At 43.2% G+C, this 19,301-nt stretch overlaps 1 protein-coding gene across 1 annotated transcript in view; it reads left to right on the top strand.

Annotated features, from left to right (window-relative positions):
• The window catches only part of LOC138592213 (ATP-binding cassette sub-family C member 4-like), a 39,864-nt gene extending 21,999 nt beyond the window's left edge, over positions 1-17,865 (top strand). The window contains exons 21-31 of the mRNA XM_069662915.1: positions 1,970-2,120; positions 2,735-2,854; positions 2,937-3,047; positions 3,146-3,246; positions 3,613-3,804; positions 9,630-9,785; positions 13,903-13,992; positions 14,452-14,624; positions 14,977-15,082; positions 16,293-16,427; positions 17,750-17,865. Of these exons, the coding sequence (XP_069519016.1) occupies positions 1,970-2,120; positions 2,735-2,854; positions 2,937-3,047; positions 3,146-3,246; positions 3,613-3,804; positions 9,630-9,785; positions 13,903-13,992; positions 14,452-14,624; positions 14,977-15,082; positions 16,293-16,427; positions 17,750-17,827 (1,413 nt within the window). The 3' untranslated portion in view covers positions 17,828-17,865. The remainder of the gene's footprint in view (positions 1-1,969; positions 2,121-2,734; positions 2,855-2,936; positions 3,048-3,145; positions 3,247-3,612; positions 3,805-9,629; positions 9,786-13,902; positions 13,993-14,451; positions 14,625-14,976; positions 15,083-16,292; positions 16,428-17,749) is intronic.
• Positions 17,866-19,301: the final 1,436 nt, after the last annotated feature.

Genomic DNA, 19,301 nt, shown 5'->3' with positions numbered 1-19,301 from the left:
GTATTATTTTTAATCTACTGTATATGTAACGTAGCGGCTCCCAGACAACTCACAGAGCCCAGAAACATGACCAGGAACTCTCGCCTTTTTCTGAAGGGTCACACCTAAAAGAACTACCTCTTAAATCTTTAGGTGTTTTATTTTCAAGTCTTCAAATCATTCTTCAGAGAAAAGAAAAGTAGTAACTAGAGCTGTCAAATACTGTGTCCCCCTGGAGTGCAGTTAAGAACAAAACTAAAGTAGTTTAAATCAGAAAAACTGTAAAAATAATCTCGAAGATTTTCATGTGAATTAATGTCTGTTAAGTCACTATCTATTGAGCCTATGGCCCACTGATGAAAGCCTTTGCATTTGCAGAATTATAGACTGGTTGTCTGTAGTGATTTTAGTGGAAAAAATCACAAGCAGCGCCCAGTTAGTGACGCGTTTTCCATCACCCAGCAGTGGTTGGTCTGCCAGAGAGGGTAGGCGGAGCTAAGCGGCTGCTTTTTTCCGGTCTCTGCAAGTGTTGCGAGTAAACAGTAATCTACTATGGCTGAACAAACAAAGAAAAGATTAATGACTACAGATACAACTTCAAAAATAGGTGAAAATCCAAAGAAAAAGATTTTTGACGCTCAGATGAAGGCAAACAGTCTACAAAGGAAATCGACCGTCAGCGAGGAAAATCAAGAGTTCAACCAACCAGAGAAGTCTGGTCAAATTGGGAAGTGTGCTCCCGCAATTACCGTTAATCACCATAGGTGCTGCCAAAGAGAACGAAACTGAGATCTTCGAGATTACCACTTTAAATATATTTTCTAGAATAAACGTACTTTGTAACTTTCCACCACTGGACGTATTTATGACAGGAATTGGCCAAAAGTTAATAAAGATTATTTACAGACTCTCAAAATTCATGTTATCATCTACAAATAATGTTGAATTAAAATGAAGGTAGCTTGGGGCGGCTGTGGCTCAGTGGCAGAGCGGGTCGACTCTTTATCGGAAGGTTGAGGGTTCGATCCCTGACTGCTACGGTCACATGTCGAAGTGTCCTTGGGCACATAAGCAGCATTTTGATATTGTAGTAGGTGAAGTTAGAGCTCATACTTAATATGCTGTTTGGCAGTTTAGACTATAAGAAACGTCATATTTAAAAGGCTAATCATATGAAACTATCAGATGAATGTAGTGCAGTAAGGAGTGCAACAGTTGCACTCATAAGTCTATTGCATACACTTGTGTTAGATTGCTTTGAATAGAAATGCTCAGGTTAAGTGCAGGTGTGTCAGTACACTGAAGAAAGATACAACAATGAAGTACTTGAAAACTGTCACCTCACTGAGCTCTGGTGCAATTCATTTATCTCTATATATTAATGATCATAATACTAACGCACCAGTTGCTCACTTCAGTTGCTAAACAAAGTGGGTGTGTTGCTGTTTTGTTGTCATCACACTCATTCTCTCCAATCCTGTTTAGGCAGCTCTGGTATCCTGGTCTCGATGTGTCACAGAGCCATTAACACGGGTGATGAGTCACTGTGTTGTTGAGGGCTGTGCGGCTGCAGCGTGATGTATCAGACACCCACAGTGTGGTTCCCAGAGCCCTCTGCCAGTCACTGTGGCCCTGCCTGTTGGCTGGCTGCTCTGCCAGGGAGGCTTACAGGCCAGAAGTGTTGAAGGGAAAGCCCAGGAGAGTGGGGATATGAGCCGCAGTGGCCAAGTGGTAAATTCTCACCTGCTACTAAGTGAGAATTAGCACTGTGATCGTTTTCCTTTCACACTGTGAGTCACATAACCTCAGTCCCACAACCTGCTGTTACCTTGCTGTGTGTCCATGATGGTTTCACACAAATACGACTGACAGAGTTTCTCTTGTTGAGCTTTTAGAAATAGGCCTCACTGCCCCGGTGGTAGACCACACTGCAGTAGCAGAGCTTTGCACTCTGGGTAAATATTGTGCTCACATGTCTCCTTCTCTCCAGGTGTTTCTCCAGGTCATCGGAGTGATCGCAGTGGCTGCCATAATCATTCCCTGGATCCTTATTCCCGTTGTTCCCCTTCTTGCTGTCTTCCTATTCCTGCGTTGCTACTTCCTGAAGACTTCCAGGGACATCAAGCGCCTCGAGTCTACCAGTAATTTTTTTTGTGGATGGTTGGGGTGGGCATGTCCGTTTGTGGAGAGAGACAAAAGCAGACCACAGGAATGCTAATAGACCATTGAAGGAAGCCATGGTCATTAGCATAAAGGCTAAAGGTGGCGGTGGCCTATGGCTCGGCCACACGCAGTTTCCTCAAGAGACGGGAGTTCATGACATCACATACAATGGGAAAAATGCCAAGTGGGCATGACTGGGCCATTGCAGGCTTGAGTTCATCTATTTTATTCTGGGCTGAGAGCCCGAATGCACACTGGCCGACAGGTTCCATCATCTTAAAGAACAAAAGTGCCGTTAAAAAGCTCAGAGGAAACATTTAGGTTTTGTCTCTGGTTTTGTGAGCCTGACAAATAGAGAAACAAAAGACCACTCAATTGCAACCTTTCTCTGAATCAGAACTGTTCGGCATCAGCGGAATATTAAATGTCGTGTGACGCAGCACACCTTCAAAACTGCCCCTAGTTCAGTATTAGGGATGCATTTGTGTTGTTAAACATCACCGGGGTGTTGAATGCATAAAGAGCTTATATAACTGATGCATGTTTGTCGAACTGTAAACAGATATGCTTACTATGTATATCTGTCTTTTAGCTCGGAGTCCCGTATTCTCCCACCTTTCCTCCTCTCTCCAAGGCCTGAGCACCATCCGTGCCTTCAAGGTTCAGCAGAGGTTTCAGCAAATGTTTGATGAATATCAAGATCTTCACTCAGGTGAGAATAAAACAACATACTTTGGTTATATTAACTTTTTAAGTTGTTATATATTATCTACTGTGTGTGTGTTTATTAACAGAGGCCTGGTTCTTGTTCCTGACGACCTCTCGCTGGTTCGCCGTTCGTCTCGATGGAATTTGCTCCGTTTTTGTCACCATTACAGCTTTCGGCTGCCTTTACCTCAGAGACGGTACAGTATGCATTAAATATTATACACACGTGAGACATTATTAGTGAAACCAGGATGATAAAGGCATGAAGGGGGTTTGCTTTATTCTGATCTTACAGGACTGGAGCCAGGTGCAGTGGGTCTGGCTCTGTCTTATGCTGTGACTCTGACAGGCATGTTCCAATGGGGCGTCAGGCAGAGTGCAGAAATTGAGAACATGGTGAGAACACTCAAAGCAGGTTATGTTTTGTTTGGACATCATTGAACCTTTTTGCATGACTTTTAATTTTAAATTTTTTATCATAACAAGAAAATTATGGGAAGAATAAATGTACAACTCCACCGGCTGCGTCCAACAGTGTTAATGAGAGCAGGTTAAAGATTGTACACACGAAGTTTAGTTTCTGCGATGGAGTTTTAGGGCCACATTAAAGAGCATGCACGCTATGCTTCCATGCTAACGGGTGTGTTCAATAAATATAGCACCTGCTAAAGTGGTATTAAACCTCCTGTGCAATCGTGTTCATGCATATAAAACTTTTGCACAGTACTGTATATCTAAATAAATGTTCCTTATTTGACGTAGATGACATCAGTGGAGAGAGTGGTTGAGTATGCAGAGCTCGAGAGTGAAGCACCTTGGGAGACCGACAAACAGCCTCCGCCTGAGTGGCCAAAGACAGGCTCCATCACCTTCGACAGAGTCAACTTCTCCTACAGTGCCAGTGAGCCTCTGGTCCTAAAGAACCTGAGTGTCGTCTTCACGCCCAGAGAAAAGGTGCTTGTCTTTATTCCCACCTTTGCATGCTCGCTGGTGTGCACCGCCTGTGACGTAGCTTGATATGCAGCCAGTGTAGAGGGTGTGGTGTGATTCCTTTTTATGTGGCTTTATTCTGAAATCAATTATTAAAGGGACACCGCATTGTGCTGCTGAATCTTCACTACTATACCATTTGTGATTCATGGAATACATATCATGTAATTAAGACTGTTCAAGTGGATCCATTTGTTCCCTATTTGCATTTTGAGCTACCTGACGGTGACAACTGTTTATTCACTGTAAGAGAGAGGAGAGGCCGAGGGAGAGGGGTGAGGGAGGGGGAGGCAGAGGGAGATGGTTGAGGATGATTGAAATTGTGTTTAATGCAGGGGGTGTATTTTGCATGGCTATGGTTGGCCAGGGCGGCTGATTTCACAATGGATGGGTTGATAAGTGCAGAGGCCCTGGCTCTGTCAGCCCATGGGAGGGATCTCTGCCACATGCCATGGGGGTGAAAGGCTTTGTGCATCCTGACAGTTCCCCTGACGCCCTTTCACAAGGAGCCCTGCACCTACCACCTACAGTACCATTCACTCTGCCTCTCACTCACATGTACTGTACTTAATCATACAAAAACACACCTCTCACTACAACACAGAAGCTGACCATCATTGTATAGAGACCTGAGGGCTTATTAATTCTCCTAGAATTAAATAAAAACACAGCAGACATCTCTTCTTCATTTAGCTATAGATAAACTCTGATTGCGTAACGTGGCTTCTTAAATGAACTTTGACTCTCTTATGTACCGTTTGTCTGCTATAAGACGGAAAGGTGACACGATAAGCGTGATGCTGAGCTTTTTTCTTACAGTTTGATTGATGAAAGCCAGAGAAAGTGTGACTGATCCGTGCTGAACACTGTTTGAAATGCGTCAAGAAACTGTTCTTTAAAAGAGAAACTACAGCCATCAAATTCTTCAAATAGCTCGAGATGACGTTTGTTTACATCCACGCCAATCTGGAAGAAGGGTGATGTTCTTTTAGGGCAGCTTGAGATGGATGGACAGGTACACAAAGCCTCGGGTTCACATCTTGTCTCCTTCTAGCTAGTCTCTATAAACAGAGATCTGCATATGAATGCCGAATCTGTAGGCGAGGGACAAGATTTTGGGCAAGCGCTCTGGTTTCTGTTTGTTGTCCGTTGTAGTTCCAGTAGTATAGACTGATGGTGTTTGAGCAGGGCTTTGTTGCATGCAGGAAACGGTCTGTGTGGAGAGCGAAAGAGGCGGAACGCGTTGGCTGAAATAAAATCCTGGAGCTAATTGGCTATTGTCAACTACAATTTAGCATTTTATTAACCTCTATAAAAAATGACATAACTATCTGGTTTTAGATGTGATGTTTTCACTTTATCTCCAAGTTACAAGTCTGACTATAAACAATGACCGGTACACAGAGAAGGATGTCTGTTATCTGTTAACTGGATATTTACTGGCTGCACCAGAAGCAAGAGGTTAAAGGTATAATCTCAATCTTTTTCATGTAAATAAATGTCTGTTAAGTCGCTATAAATCACCTAATGAGTTAACACAATGGTGATTGAGCTTATGGCCCACTGATGAAAGCCTTTGCATTTGCAGTATGTAGTATTATTGTGGACTGGCGCCCAGTTAGTGACGCCTTTTCCATCAGCCAGCAGTGGTCTGCCAGAGAGGGTAGGCAGAGCTAAGCGGCTGCTTTTCCAGTCTCTGCAAGTGTTGCAAGTAAACAGTAATCTACTACGGCTGAACAAACAAAGAAAAGATCGATGAATACGGATACAACTTCAAGAATAAGTGAAGGTCCAAAGAAAAAGAAACAAATTCGACGCTCAGATGAAGGCAAACAGTCTAAAAAGGAAAGTGTGGAAAATCAACAGTTACAACTATGACAAAGGGAGCCAGCTATAGACGTCTGGTTAAATTGGGAAATGTACTCCAGTAACCACTGATTATGGCCAGTGGGTGGCGCTCAAGAGCACGAAACTAAAATATTCGAGATTCTTTAAATCATCAAAAGATGAGGTCGATTAGGTCTATAAAAATAAAAAAAACTTTTCCTTTTTTTTTAATTCTCTTTTTATAGGTTTTAAAAGACAGAATTGACCGAAAATACATGAAACAACTTTGACACCACATGAACACGAACACCTTTCAAGTATAAAAATGATAATAAGAATAATGATAAATAGATACATTAAAACAAATGAAGTTAATAATAATAGAAAAAATAAATAAAAAACTTCAGTTTACAAAACTTTAATACACAATCTTGGGAAGTGTTCCTTTATTTTTAATATTGTCTAAAGTTCTTGACGTATTCTCTACATTTAGTCCAGTTCTCATCAAAAGTTTCCCTCTGGCCCCTCAAATTAAAAGTCATTCTCTCCTGAACATAAATAGTCGATCCAATCATCAACATCTTTTCCTTTCTATGACTATCACTTACTTGATGGGCCATCAGCACCAACACTTAAACAAGTCGTTTTTTAAACATCAATTGTTGTAGGAGGGGCCTATAAAGTACCTTTATTGTGAAAGGATGGAATATTTGCCTTATAAAACATAGACCTGTGCTAAGTCTGTCCGTTGGCTCCCTTGTGTTTCCTCACTCTAAAAATGTGTTTGTATCGGGTGGGTCAGTTTGGGATAACTGCCTGTCAAAGACCATGGGGGCTGGCCCTTCAAAAAGGGCAGAGGTGACCTTAGTCTTGATCCACTTTTTTTGATCAACGGTACGACTAAAGATTGTTCTCGCTGCAAGCTGAGTTGTCAATGACAAACAATTTATTTTTCCTTCAGGTGAAGGACATACTGCTGTCAGCATGCACTACTATTTAAAGCATATTCATTAGCAGAAGTTGCTTTTCTAGCAATATCTGCAAATGTCTTCTCAGCATCTGTTTGTTAAGACAGGACTTTGACATTGTCTGATGAAAGAACAGAACTCTTGGTTGGTAAGCTGTGATGGGGCCAGGCAACTATTGTACTCCTTCTGCCTTTCCTCACCCCTTGGTCCCACATGAGCAACCTTTGTCTCTCTTACAAATAAATAGTCTCTTGACCAGGTGGCTCTTACATAAAAGTACCTGTGTTATCCCAGTACAGATTCATGGTATGATGCAATGTGTCTTCCTCCTTTAATCTTGAGAGAAAATTGGTTACTTAAGCTAAGATGTGTTAGCTCTGATATCTTCTCAAAGTCTGCATCCAAAGTTCCTCATTTCTGTTTTAAAGGAGGGACCTGATTCTGTGAGCAGTTCAATCGTACCTGCGCACCTTTTGCTGCAGCTCCTCCATAAGACGGGTCTGTCATATTATACTGTCACAATAAAAGTGTCATGACATGAGGTCACAAGAGGTTTCAGGAAAGATTGTCTGCTCTTCTGAAATGTTTCCTACAAAGAAACCAGGTGAAGGCATCCAGCAGTGCGTTCCTGTGTTTCTCTTGAGATAAGCCGGAGCATTTTGGGGCTCTTTTAGTTGGACTGTTTCAGCCCACTGGACAGCTCTCTGTGTTTTTGTCAATTAAGATAACTTTACTGTTTGCCTTTACTTCGGCTCAGAGAGAGCGAGAGAAAGTTACTACGTGCCCAGTGCAGCCGAGCGTCGTGCTTACAGGGAGAGATCGACCCTGCCCTTTGCGTTTAATCATATTTAGAGTTAATTTAGATCCTGGATCATTGAGCTTGATCCGATCTACGCTCCACCTACATGGGCAAAGAGGGGAGAATAATGGCGGAATTACATCTTCTCTGTGTGTTGGCATGTTATGAGGCGCACACAGCGGTTCTTTGTTATGGCAGCAGCATTGTTGGTAAACCCAGGGCGAAACAAAAGGTTGCCACTTGGCTATGTAATTCCATATAACAGGCCTATGTGTTGGCAGGCAGCAGCGTGTGGCATCAGCAGCCCTGTGCAGAGGGACACGGGATGATTTGCCCTGAGGTGCCATCGTTTTCACCAGTTTTGTTTGGATTTTCACCCTGGAAAAAATTCAAAAAAATACAACCAAAAAATAATAATAATCTGTTCTGTGTTGGTGCTCTTTTGGTCTGTGCATTTAAGATAACAAAGCAGTGCATGTGCATGTAACTTTGATACCATCAGTCTCAACTGTAGCCCTATTTTACAACTATTAGCATGCTAACATGCTGAAATAAGAGGGCTAACATCGTAAATATTATGCCCTCTTAAAGCAGCCTGTTAACATAGTTACTGTGAGCATGTTAGCATACTGACATTAGAATTTAGCTGGAAGCACCTGACACAGCCGCTAACATCGCTGTAGGCAGGCATTCAGACTGAAATCAGCTTTATGTTAGATGTCACCTCAGCCACGAACGACTAAACTTGACCTCTCGGCGGTATTTGTGGAGTTGTTGCCTGTTGAGGTTTTTCATAGCCTACAAATTTTTGACAAATAAAATGGCCCAGTCCCTTTAAAGGCTTAATATGCAACATTTTACACCTTAATATATCCGAGTATGAAATTGATCCTGGAAAAATAACTTCCTAAAAAGAGAGTGAACGGCTCTGCGTTCCCGTTTCATGCGAGGTCATGTACGCGTTCTAGAGTAACATTAAGGATGATAGCTAACGCACTGTTTATTTGAATGTTACGCGTGCTTGCTTACTTTTCTGTAGCGTAATCATATCACGGCCATTCTGTGTAATTAACCAGGCTAGTGGGGGGCTGTAGCAACATGCATAGTAAACCTAAGTGTGCTAACGTTAGCCTGCAACAGTATAATGCTGGCTGCGGTCTATTGCAGCTCGAGCTGTAACATGAGCCTGTACAGGCCTACATACCAATTTTGATTGTTTGCTCTGTTATAATTATGGTCAATTGCTGCTACGTAGCAGAACATAACACTTAGAAATGTCTCCGAAACGGTACAGTAGAAGAGGCCGGGCGGAAAAAGTTGCAGGTCGCAGGTTGTAGGTTGGCGGAGGTGTGGCCAAACAGAGCGTTTGTTTTAGTTGGACATAAAAGTCGCATATTAAGCCTTTAAGAGGTCTGTGCTCCAATGTTTTGGCAAGTTTAATATTAATATTTTATTTATATATTAGCACTAGTTAGCAAGTATCGGTGTGGGACCTGGCCGTACCTGTTAGCTTAGCTTCTTAGCTAACTGATAAGCCAGCTAATAAAACAGCCTTGGGGATTACTGTACAACTTTGATAACATACTTTTTTTCTTATCAGTGTGAACCTTTGAACCTTACATACTGATTGAATAGCAATTGCTGTACAGTACATACACAGATACAATAAGATGGTTAAACCTAAAAAGAGTACAGAGCCTTATTAAGTGACTTCACCTGTTATCATAGAACTAGAGTTACAATAAGTAACTACACATGTCCAACCTGTTGACATTTGCAGTGTGTAAAGATGTTGGACTATGAAATGAGCAGTTTATAAAATAAAGTAGACTTTACATTTCTGACTTGAATTAGAAACATGCAAAACGCAGATTTATTCTGAAGGATACCGCCAAAATAAGAGAACATATTTAGTTTTTTATATCAGAGGCTTAAAACATTCTTTGAAAAGTAATTTGTCCATATCCACCAAAAAGATGTGTTCTTCCTGCTTGTTGTAGACTACAATGTTCCCCATCAATCTCTTTTTATCTCCACACCATACAAGTGGTTCCATTGTCGTTAGCCATATGACATGCTCCCTCAGGGACACGGACACAATGAGCTCTCTTATGATTAATAGCCTGACGAAGCGTGATCATATTTTATGTTTTTATGAAGTAATAAAGAATATTTCCCTTCACTCTTCACTCTAGGTTGGCATCGTTGGGCGCACTGGTGCTGGTAAAAGCTCCCTGATATCTGCCTTGTTCCGACTGGCGGAACCTGAGGGAAGAATAATGATTGACGGCTTCCTGACTTCTGAGATCGGCCTGCACACCCTGCGCCAGAAAATATCCATCATCCCACAGGTGCTGCTTTTTAATTGCTCACAATCTGAGCTTTTTTGTCCTGGCACTGAAACAACTTCTGTAATAATATGAATTAAATTAACTAAAATATCAGACATAATATATTACAACTTAAGGACAGCATTTCCTCGTATATGTTTAACGTTGCACTCTTTGAATTTTCTAAATCTGTTGGACTCGTTCTGACTGAAGATTCCTCCTGATTAAAGAAACGTCAGATGAACACTGCTAACAGACACCTTCGTGCTTTTGCCCCTTTTTTACACGCCTGGCTTTTAAAAAGCTGAAACAAGTGAGGAGAATTACAGTCGTCTCCGAGGGGATTTCTGAAAGTGAGACAAACGGATGCCTTGAGACAGTTTAACTTTATTTCCGCTTGTTGAAACTGATACGGCATTAAGAAAATGCCAGCCTGCGGGTGAGTGTCAGCGGAGTGGAGGGAGGGGAGAAGACTCCCACGGCCTGTGCTGTGAAGAGAGCAGTTCCCCATCCCTGACAGAGGATTAGCCCTCTACCCCCCAAACATGGGAAAGCTGCTTAGGAGAAGTCTCCCCCATCCTCACAGTCAGAGTCCCCTTGTACACCGTCACTTTGCCCAAGTCTCAAACATTTCTAGGGTGCAGCCAAGATGCCCAAAAACACTTTCATTAATGCTTTTGCGTGGATTTGATAGCTTTCTGGCATCACCACTTCTTCAGATAAAGTTTTACTTCCAAGTCCAAACTAGTTTGAGATGGATGTGATGTGTGTTTGATGTGATTTTGTTTACTCTGTGTGCCTCCTGGAGGGAGAGCCTTGCACAAAGTAGAAGGTTACGAGTCAGAACCTTAACCGCACGTGCAGCCGTGTCCCATACTGTATGAGAGGGCTGCACCACGTTGGAAAAAACATTCATTGCGATATCTTTTTGTTCTGCAATTTTAAAAATTACAGGAAGTTGCACCAGATAAACACAGTGTGTTTTCATGTTCATATAAACAATTAACAACTATTCTTTTTATTATTTGGGTCTTTTAAGTCTTCAAACAAAATAAAACACCTCTCCTACTTTTACTCTTGGTTCAGACTCTGACACCCGCATGAAAAAGTAGAGAGAGTTCAGGCGGAGCGACACGTTTCTTTATTAAATAAATAGTAGGGATGCACGATATTATCGGCACGTTATCGGTATCTGCAGATAATTGCTTGAAAATGACATATGTTTATCGGCCAAATTCTGCCTAAATGCTCGATGATTCCTTAAAAAAGCTTGACAGAATGCTACAACATTAACTCTGTGTGAGTGTGCGCGCACTGCCTGCAGCACGTCTCTTCCGTCAAGCGTGAAGAAGGGTACATGATGATCATCAAGGCTGATTTCATTTTATGTATTTGTTCTGTGCAGTTGATAAAATTGCTCTAGTTGTGGCGATTGTCAGGATTGTCTCAGGGAGAGCATCATCCAAGCCTGTTTTAAGTTGTAGGAATATTACAGTTTTATTTGAAAGAAAATGTTACATACAAATATGTATGGCATTTTGTACATAACCTAAGTTTAAGTACTTTTCTTATTTTGCCCAGTGTATGTGTACATTTTAAAAAGCACTGTAATGTGTTATTTCTGCATCTGCCAGTGGGCCACGACAATAAGAGTAGGCATGATATTAATTCCGGAGAAAAAAACGTGTCTAATATATCGGTATCGAAATCTGCAATCTGCAAAAAGGGTTTGAAAATATCGGCATATCCGATATAGAGATAGACCGATATGTTTTTTTCAGGGCCGATACCGATACCGATTATTAGTAGTCAAGGAGGCCGATAACCGATATTTGAAGCCGATATTCATTTGCAGTAAAAGTGAAAATATTGGCGTCACAATTTTGAATAATACAAACTCCAACACTTAACTTTGTTTAAATGCCTTTAAGCATATGCATCAGAGCCAAAATAACCCAGTTTTAAATTGATCTCTTATCAGCCGTCAGATAAAAACAAAACAAAAAAAGGCCGATGCCGATATGCGTCAAAATGCTGAATATCGGCGGCGATAATCGGTCTATCCCTAATCTGATATCAGCAGAAAATCCAATATCGTGCATCCCTAATAAATAGCCTACAAAAGACTCCTGGGCTGCAGTTGTTGCAGACGTGCCGCGGAGTGTTTTCTATTTGCAGCTACACCTGCAGCACACACACGGCGTGAAGCTGTGTGTGCCAACAGAAAGCAGGATACGTGAGTTTTCTGAGCTTGACGAATTTCACTTAATTTGCTGCACTATCGCGCGCCCTGCGATGTGACTATTGCACGTGCGCACATCGCAATTGCGATTTTTCCACGATATATCGCGCGGCCCTACTGTATGCCATTTTCATGACATGAAGTTGTACCAACATTCAGAGCTTCTCTGTATCAACACCTTAGTTTTACAAACTTACACACTCACACAAATGAATCTGAACGCCTTTTTATTCTCCTGCGAGACGTCGGAGATAAAGTGATGTTCAGTCGGCCTTTCACTCGGAAAGAAAACCTTGATATAAATTGCAGCTTGCCGTACATTTTACATGATATTCGAGAGTGTGATATGCATACCATACATTGCCAGTGAGGAGTTTCATTATTTGCCACCCACAGATTTGATTACGATAAGCTTTTATTAGCATATGGCATTAAAAAAAGGATCCATTTCCGCTTCTATTGAATTCTCAGGAATGACTTAGTCAGAAATGAATTCTGCGGCAAACAGAGGGCTTAGAATTGCTGGAGCACATAATCGGTCTATGGAAAGCTGTGCTTGAAAGCAGTTTTTCCAACCTAACATTGAATCCTCAATTAAAGTGTGTCACAAAACTAGTTTGAATTGGGACTTCAGCTGGCTTAATGACAAGACGGTATTTTTCTGTGACAGAAGGAAAAAGCTCATTGGAAGTAAGGAGGTGGAACGTTTCCTCAGGTCCAGGTAGCAGGGATGAATTCCTCAAAGCTTTAGTTTTATGAAAGAATATTAAGCAGTTAGTCCCGAGTCTTGTGACCTACATGAAGGTTTGTTGAGACATGATTTTGTGTTGGAGGGGTGTGTGCTCTGTGTGTGTGTACACTGCAGAAATCTACGTGCTTACACACATGAGTGCAGGCTGGATTGTTTTTACTGTGTTGCTTTCACAGCACCGGCTTTGAGGCTGACTTATAAGAGAGCAGAGATAAAGGCGTGGACGGTGAGGCACATTCAGATGAGTTGTTCTGTAACATTGTGTATTTTACTCTTATTCCTGCTCCAAAGTTGCTAGGTATCTCAATTTGAGGTCAAATTCATATCTGTAGTAAGCTCCATCCTGCAATGAGGATGGAAAACTGTTGCTCCTCTTAAAGATCTTTTAAAACGTTCATTACAACCATTTAAGAATCATAAATTCAGGCTTTCAAAATAAAAGCGCAGCTGTATTTGTCCTCTGATAAAACAAAGCAGACGTATAAAAGCCTTATCTACAGCGGCTCTGTACCCATAAGAGGCAAGACGGTGTCTTTGTGACGGCCTGGAAGAGCTCCAGTAAGTGTTTGGTTTCACACAGGAGCTGGATTTATGAATAAATATCTGACCTGACACGAGGAGAAGCCGGCTTCCTCCTGTTTATCAGGTTAACCGCAAACAGAGTGGCATGTTGGAGGACTTGCGGGCTCGTTCCTCTGCACTGTAATAAAGAGCTTTATTTACTCTCTTAAAGATGGCTGTGCGGCTGAGCCTTGATACAGGCGTGTGGCTCACCATAAATACATGTCTTGGACGTCCTAGCTGTCTGCGATCTGAGACGGTTCATTCATGAGCGCAGTCGGCTAGTGAAGCTATTACTTCTTGACATTTTTAGATACATCTACTGTACTGGATGGCTCTTTTTCTTGTGTCATATATTCAGACATCCTCTGGTTTTCGAAGTAAAAAGATCAACTTATTGAAGCATCGTTGGGTTGAACGTTCAATAGAGCTCCTGAGTGGAGAAAGCCCTTTGTGAACATCTTCCCCACAAACATAGGCTAGCGGCGCTCTGCAAAGCTTGTCTTAACCCTTTCATACATCGTCCCCCTTGTCATTATCTTAACTGGCCACGGCCTTCTCTTTCTATATCCATCTATCCACAGGACCCAGTTCTCTTCACGGGCACCGTGAGGAAGAATCTGGACCCTTTCAGGCAGCACACAGATGAGGACCTGTGGAATGCACTCCAAGAGGTACTCCAGCGTGGCTCTGAATGATTCCCCCTCGCCGGCCCAGGGGGGGATCCCTCTGTCCCCCTGTACAATGCTGCCATTCAGCCTCCCTGCTCGCCACAAGTCATGGGGGGAAATCCCATTAGGGCCATGGGGCCCAGCTCAATGTGCGGCTTGTAACTGGGAACCATTGAAAGTGCTGGGGGAGATGTGTTTGGGCAGTCAGGCCAACCAGGATGAAGGCTCCCCCCACAGTGAAGGGCTTCAGCTCCTGGTCCTGCCTCTGAATGGGTTTGGTGGCCTGGATTAAAGCTAGAGGCTGGCCACAAGAGAGCACTGGCCAAGGTCATCAGTGGACCTGGCCCTGCATTGTGCCAGGCGGTTAATGGGTGTGTTTGGATAGCTCTTTAAAGACATCCCCACAGGAAGCCTTTATGCAGGAGTAATGAAGGGTTGGGGCTCTGCTCTCCCTCTCCGCAGGTGCAGATGAAGGCCGTGGTGGAGGACCTGCCCAATAAGCTGGAGACGGTGCTGACCGAGTCGGGCTCCAACTTCAGTGTGGGCCAGAGGCAGCTGGTGTGCCTGGCCAGGGCCGTCCTCCGGAAAAACCGCATCCTCATCATTGATGAGGCCACAGCCAATGTGGACCCCAGGTCAGGGACACTTGAGCCTTCAAGTTGAGCATGAATATTTGAGCCGTACTTCCACATGTAGAAGCTTAACTGTAGACAGACCAACAGCAGAGAGGTGCATTGATCAAAAAGAGCCGAATGTTCAACTGTTACACTTTTTAAGAAAAGATTAGAAAGTATTGTTCACATATAGATCTAATTACTATTTCATAATAAATTCATTATAATTGCACCTATCTCATTTCTCATTCCTGCTGCTGCACATACCTCTGCGCTGATGAGCCGTTGTTCTGTGCACAGTAAAATCCCTGCCCAAGGGTCTTTAGGAAAGGAGTGTTCTGTGCTGAGGTGTTGTGTTCCCCGTTCCTTTTAGAACTGACAGCCTCATCCAGCAGACGATCCGGGACAAGTTTCAAGAGTGTACCGTCCTCACCATTGCTCACAGGCTCAACACGATCATCGACTGTGACAGAATACTGGTAAGTGGGAACGCAGTAAATTTCCATCGTCGAGCAGAGACCTCTATCCTTCTGTGATCAGAAGTTATTAATAAGAATTAAGAGAAAAAGGGGTTAAAACTAACAAAAAAAAATCCCTTCATAAACTTTGAATAACCCGTCTTGTTCTTGCTGTACTTGAAACACACCTGAGATCACCTACAAACGCCCCCTCCTTTCTCTTCACGGAGCTTACTGCACAATCTTAACAGACTTTTAATTCACTTGCCCTATTTTACAACAGCTGGCCTGATTTCTCCCTCACAGCATCCCTCTCATTGAGCGTGCGCTCGTGCTACTTGATCTTTGGCCCCTTCCTGCAACTGCCTGCAGAGGTGCCAATTAGTGCCATTTGTGGCGGCATTTGTTCGGCGTCTGCGGAGGGCAGGGCACGACCTGGTGGCTGCTCGGTCACCGAGGGGGCTGTGGAGAGAAGCCAAATATCACGCAGCGGGGACTGTTTCACACCTACGCTCTTGTTAAATGCCCCCAGATTGTTGCGCACTCCAGGAGAACTAAATCGGGCCCCACCTGAGTTGCCTTTCCAAATCTTAAGCTGCGCAATATTTAGATGCAGAATGTTTTCCTCGTATTCTGCTCCCAAACTGCTGCTCCCTTTCACGCTAAACACTCGCTGAAACTGGGCTTTAGCGCTGACAAACTGCTCATTACCGCTGTAAGGGGATGGAGCTTGTTAAAATTTGTCTGTGATATAATTGCAGTCTTTTCCAAACTGCTTGAATTGGCACTATTCTTTGTGCGGTTTACACAGCATGTGATGATACAGAAATGACGGTAATTTTCTCGAGTGTTTTAAAGGTGTGATTGTTGGATTTGACTTGAGGACCACCCCTGAGCCGCTGAAATGCCAGGATAAATACACGGATAAATCCCTCGTCTTCAGTCTGTCAGAGTCAGCGTACTTGACTCTCACAGCGCTAACAGGTTACGCTCATTGTCCTTTAACCTGTCGAGCAGAAAACAGGCACCTGTGTTTGCTGTTGCATGAGTCACGTCAAATGGATGGTTCCTGTGTGCGCAGAACTACTGTTTCCCCCATTCTTCTTGCACAGTCTGCATGCATCACTCAGCAGGGAAACAGCTGAAATGTCAGTTTTCCCCACAGTAAAATACAGGTGCACACAAACACACACGCACACACACACACCCTGCATTGTATGTGTGATTGCAGGTTCTGGCTGCTGGGAGGATCCAGGAGTACGACCAGCCGTACGCGCTGCTGCAGAACCAGGATGGGCTCTTTTACCAGATGGTCCAACAGACAGGCAGAGCGGAGGCCGCCTCGTTGCTGCACACAGCCAAACAGGTAACCACACCCACCTTTGTCCCAGGACGGGGGCTGTCACTAAAGGGAGCCCAGACTAATCCCAGACTCTCCCTTTAACTCCAGACTTCATTGCTCACCTCCAAAATGACACAGTAAAGCGAGGGGAGATGTGCATAACCCTGACAATGCAAACACACTTGATTACCATTTTAATTTAAAGTGCCTACTTGGAGCTTTGCAACAGCGTAACATTAATTTCAAGAGAGAGAAATTGTCCCTTTGTAGATTTACATCCTCTGATTTTATCAGTGAAGCCCTCCGTATAATCTTTTTCTCCTAATGTAATTTTGAGATCATTTTGCAGATGATTCCAGAAAAGCAGCTTTCTTTGCGCTGTATCTATTTGGAAATATTGGGTTTAACTTCATCGCGATTTGGGATAAACTTTCTATGGGGATTACTGTAATAGAGAATGTCCATATTTTTTCCCTGTGAAATTCATTTGTGATGTATTCCCCCTTCAGACACTGAGCAGATAAGAGCCGGCTATTCATTGTTCAATTCCATTTTATGTGCATCTGTCTGGGACTACAGATACCACGTTGCAACTTCAAACAGGTCTTTGTGAAATAAGAAAAAGTAGGCATCATTTCATTTTCTTTCTGTCCCTCGCACAAATTTATCAGCGGAACTGTATCTCCTCCGCCAGAGGAGTGAAATGAGTAAAATACTGATTTCAAAGACTCAGCACACTGTGGTATTATTTGGTATCGTCTTACCCCGCACACTGGCGGATTGCTGGCGACATTGTTCAAGCCCTTTACGTTTCTCCTTTCTTTATTGTAGGCTGCTCTCCTTAGATCAGATTACTGCAGCATCCATAACTGTCTAGCACCACTTATTAAATACTGAGATGGTCCGCATGTTGTGTGTCAAGTTTCTATAGTTGTCAGTCAAGGTTTAAATACATTCAATAATCTGATATCAACCCGTCGCTCCTTTGTACGTGTTGAAAGAGAATCCCGGAGTAGACAGTGTATCTCACGCTGAGGCCGACCTGTTTTCACCTGTTTTCCACCAACTTTCTCTCATTGAAATCGTCGGTCTGTCACAGCCTCTTTGTGTTAAGAAATCCATCTTTTTGTCGACACTTTGAGAAAAACAACTCAAATAAAACTGATTATCTCCAATATTTTCACACTTGTTTATACAGCTAAATAAGCCACTTTTGCATGCTTGAGCGACTGACAAATCCCTCCTGCCAGCTCTGCCTGGATGTGTCATAAATCACACCTTAGCAGATCGTAGCGTAGATTTGGACTTTGTGCTTCTGTGACACTGCTTCCCTGATGCGCTTCCAGGTTTACACGAACAAAAAGCCGGCGACAGACGCGCGCCGTGCCAAGGACATCTGTGTCATCTTTGAGACGTCTCTTTGACGCTGTGGAGCGTCGCCGCGGCCCCCTCGCTGACCAAATCTTTTACCACATGTACTTAGATTCCTCTCTGTGTATTAAAGTGTCTTTAGACTCCCAGCAGGCCGAGTGTAGTGTGAGTTTGATTGGCATAGTCTGGAACAGAAAAGAGGCCAGGCAGGATGTGCCTTCATTGACAGCATATTACTGCAGAGCTGTTTATTGATTACACCCTGCTATGTTTATGTATGAGCGCTCTGGCCTCTTGGGTAGCTTCAATCCTGCACTGGTGCTCAAAAGAGTGCACATACTGGACGTGTTAATCCTGGTGCGATCAATTATCAGTGGCTTAAATTCTTCTTTTACGGCAAACATTGTTCCCGAGTAGGACTTTGGGCTTTTTATTACATGGAGAAAGACAAGAAGTTTAGAGGAGACGGCATGTTTTCAGCAATTATTGTGCCTTAATCAGACCATTGATTTTTGTAATTGCACTGTTTTTATTGAGTAGTCTTCCAGCCCTTTGACTGTAGTGGTTTTATGTCTACCTCAGCTCTTGTAGGGATTGAGCAGTAGGGATTAAATTAAGGATGCACGATATTGTCGGCACGTTATCGGTATCTGCAGATAATGGCTTGAAAATATCGGCATCGGCATTTTTCTGCCGATATTTTCCGAACGCTTTTAATTTAATTACGCCTAAATGCTCGACGATTCCCTAAAAAAGCTTGACGTTATGCTACGACATTACCTTGGCACGAGTGTGCATGCACACTGCCTGCGCAAAGTCGTCAACAACATACAAGAAAAGACTAAAAAGTCACAGAAACTCCAGCCAATGAATAGAAGTTAAACAACTTTCACAACTCTTAACTAGCTAAAGCCGTTTTCCCGCTGGTCAAAAAACCCGCTAACACCCGGCTTTTTTGCTCAGTGGGAAAGGTTACAATCGGCATTCAGACCCGGGCCAAATAATTACCCGGGTAATTATCGCCTCGGCTCCAATCGGCATTGATAGGAACACAAAACCCGTGTCGACACACTAATCTCCTACCCCTCTCCAGCACGATGCTATGCTCCGTCGCTAACTTCTGCGACAAATTCGACCCGTCTCCGTCCGAGCAGCGCTCGAACATTGTTCCAAATTTGTCGGCGCCGAGTTTAATAAACAGACTGAATGAGTGATAGATACATAAAAGACCTAACCACCTGAACAGCTTCACTGTTTACTAACCCTGTATCCGGCGCGTTTGTGAAGTCAGGCGGTGACGCAGCAGAAAAGAGACAGACAGGAGTATACTCCACTGGCAATGGGAACAGAGACAATCGATAAGCGGGGTACAACAGTTAGCTCGCATCCTCTCATTTTACCGGACTTAACAACATCAAACACGCCGAAAAGTCGATGCTAACAGAGAGTAACACAAACATCAGCTCGAAACTAACTTACATATTCATGGACGCACACACGATGAAAAGAGTCCGTCGGCGATCACTG

Source organism: Semicossyphus pulcher, unplaced genomic scaffold (assembly GCF_022749685.1).
Source record: "Semicossyphus pulcher isolate SPU_LCO1_2020_fin unplaced genomic scaffold, fSemPul1.0.p SCAF_15, whole genome shotgun sequence".
Classification (NCBI taxonomy): domain Eukaryota; kingdom Metazoa; phylum Chordata; class Actinopteri; order Labriformes; family Labridae; genus Semicossyphus; species Semicossyphus pulcher.
This window is presented reverse-complemented; position numbering and strand designations above follow the sequence as displayed.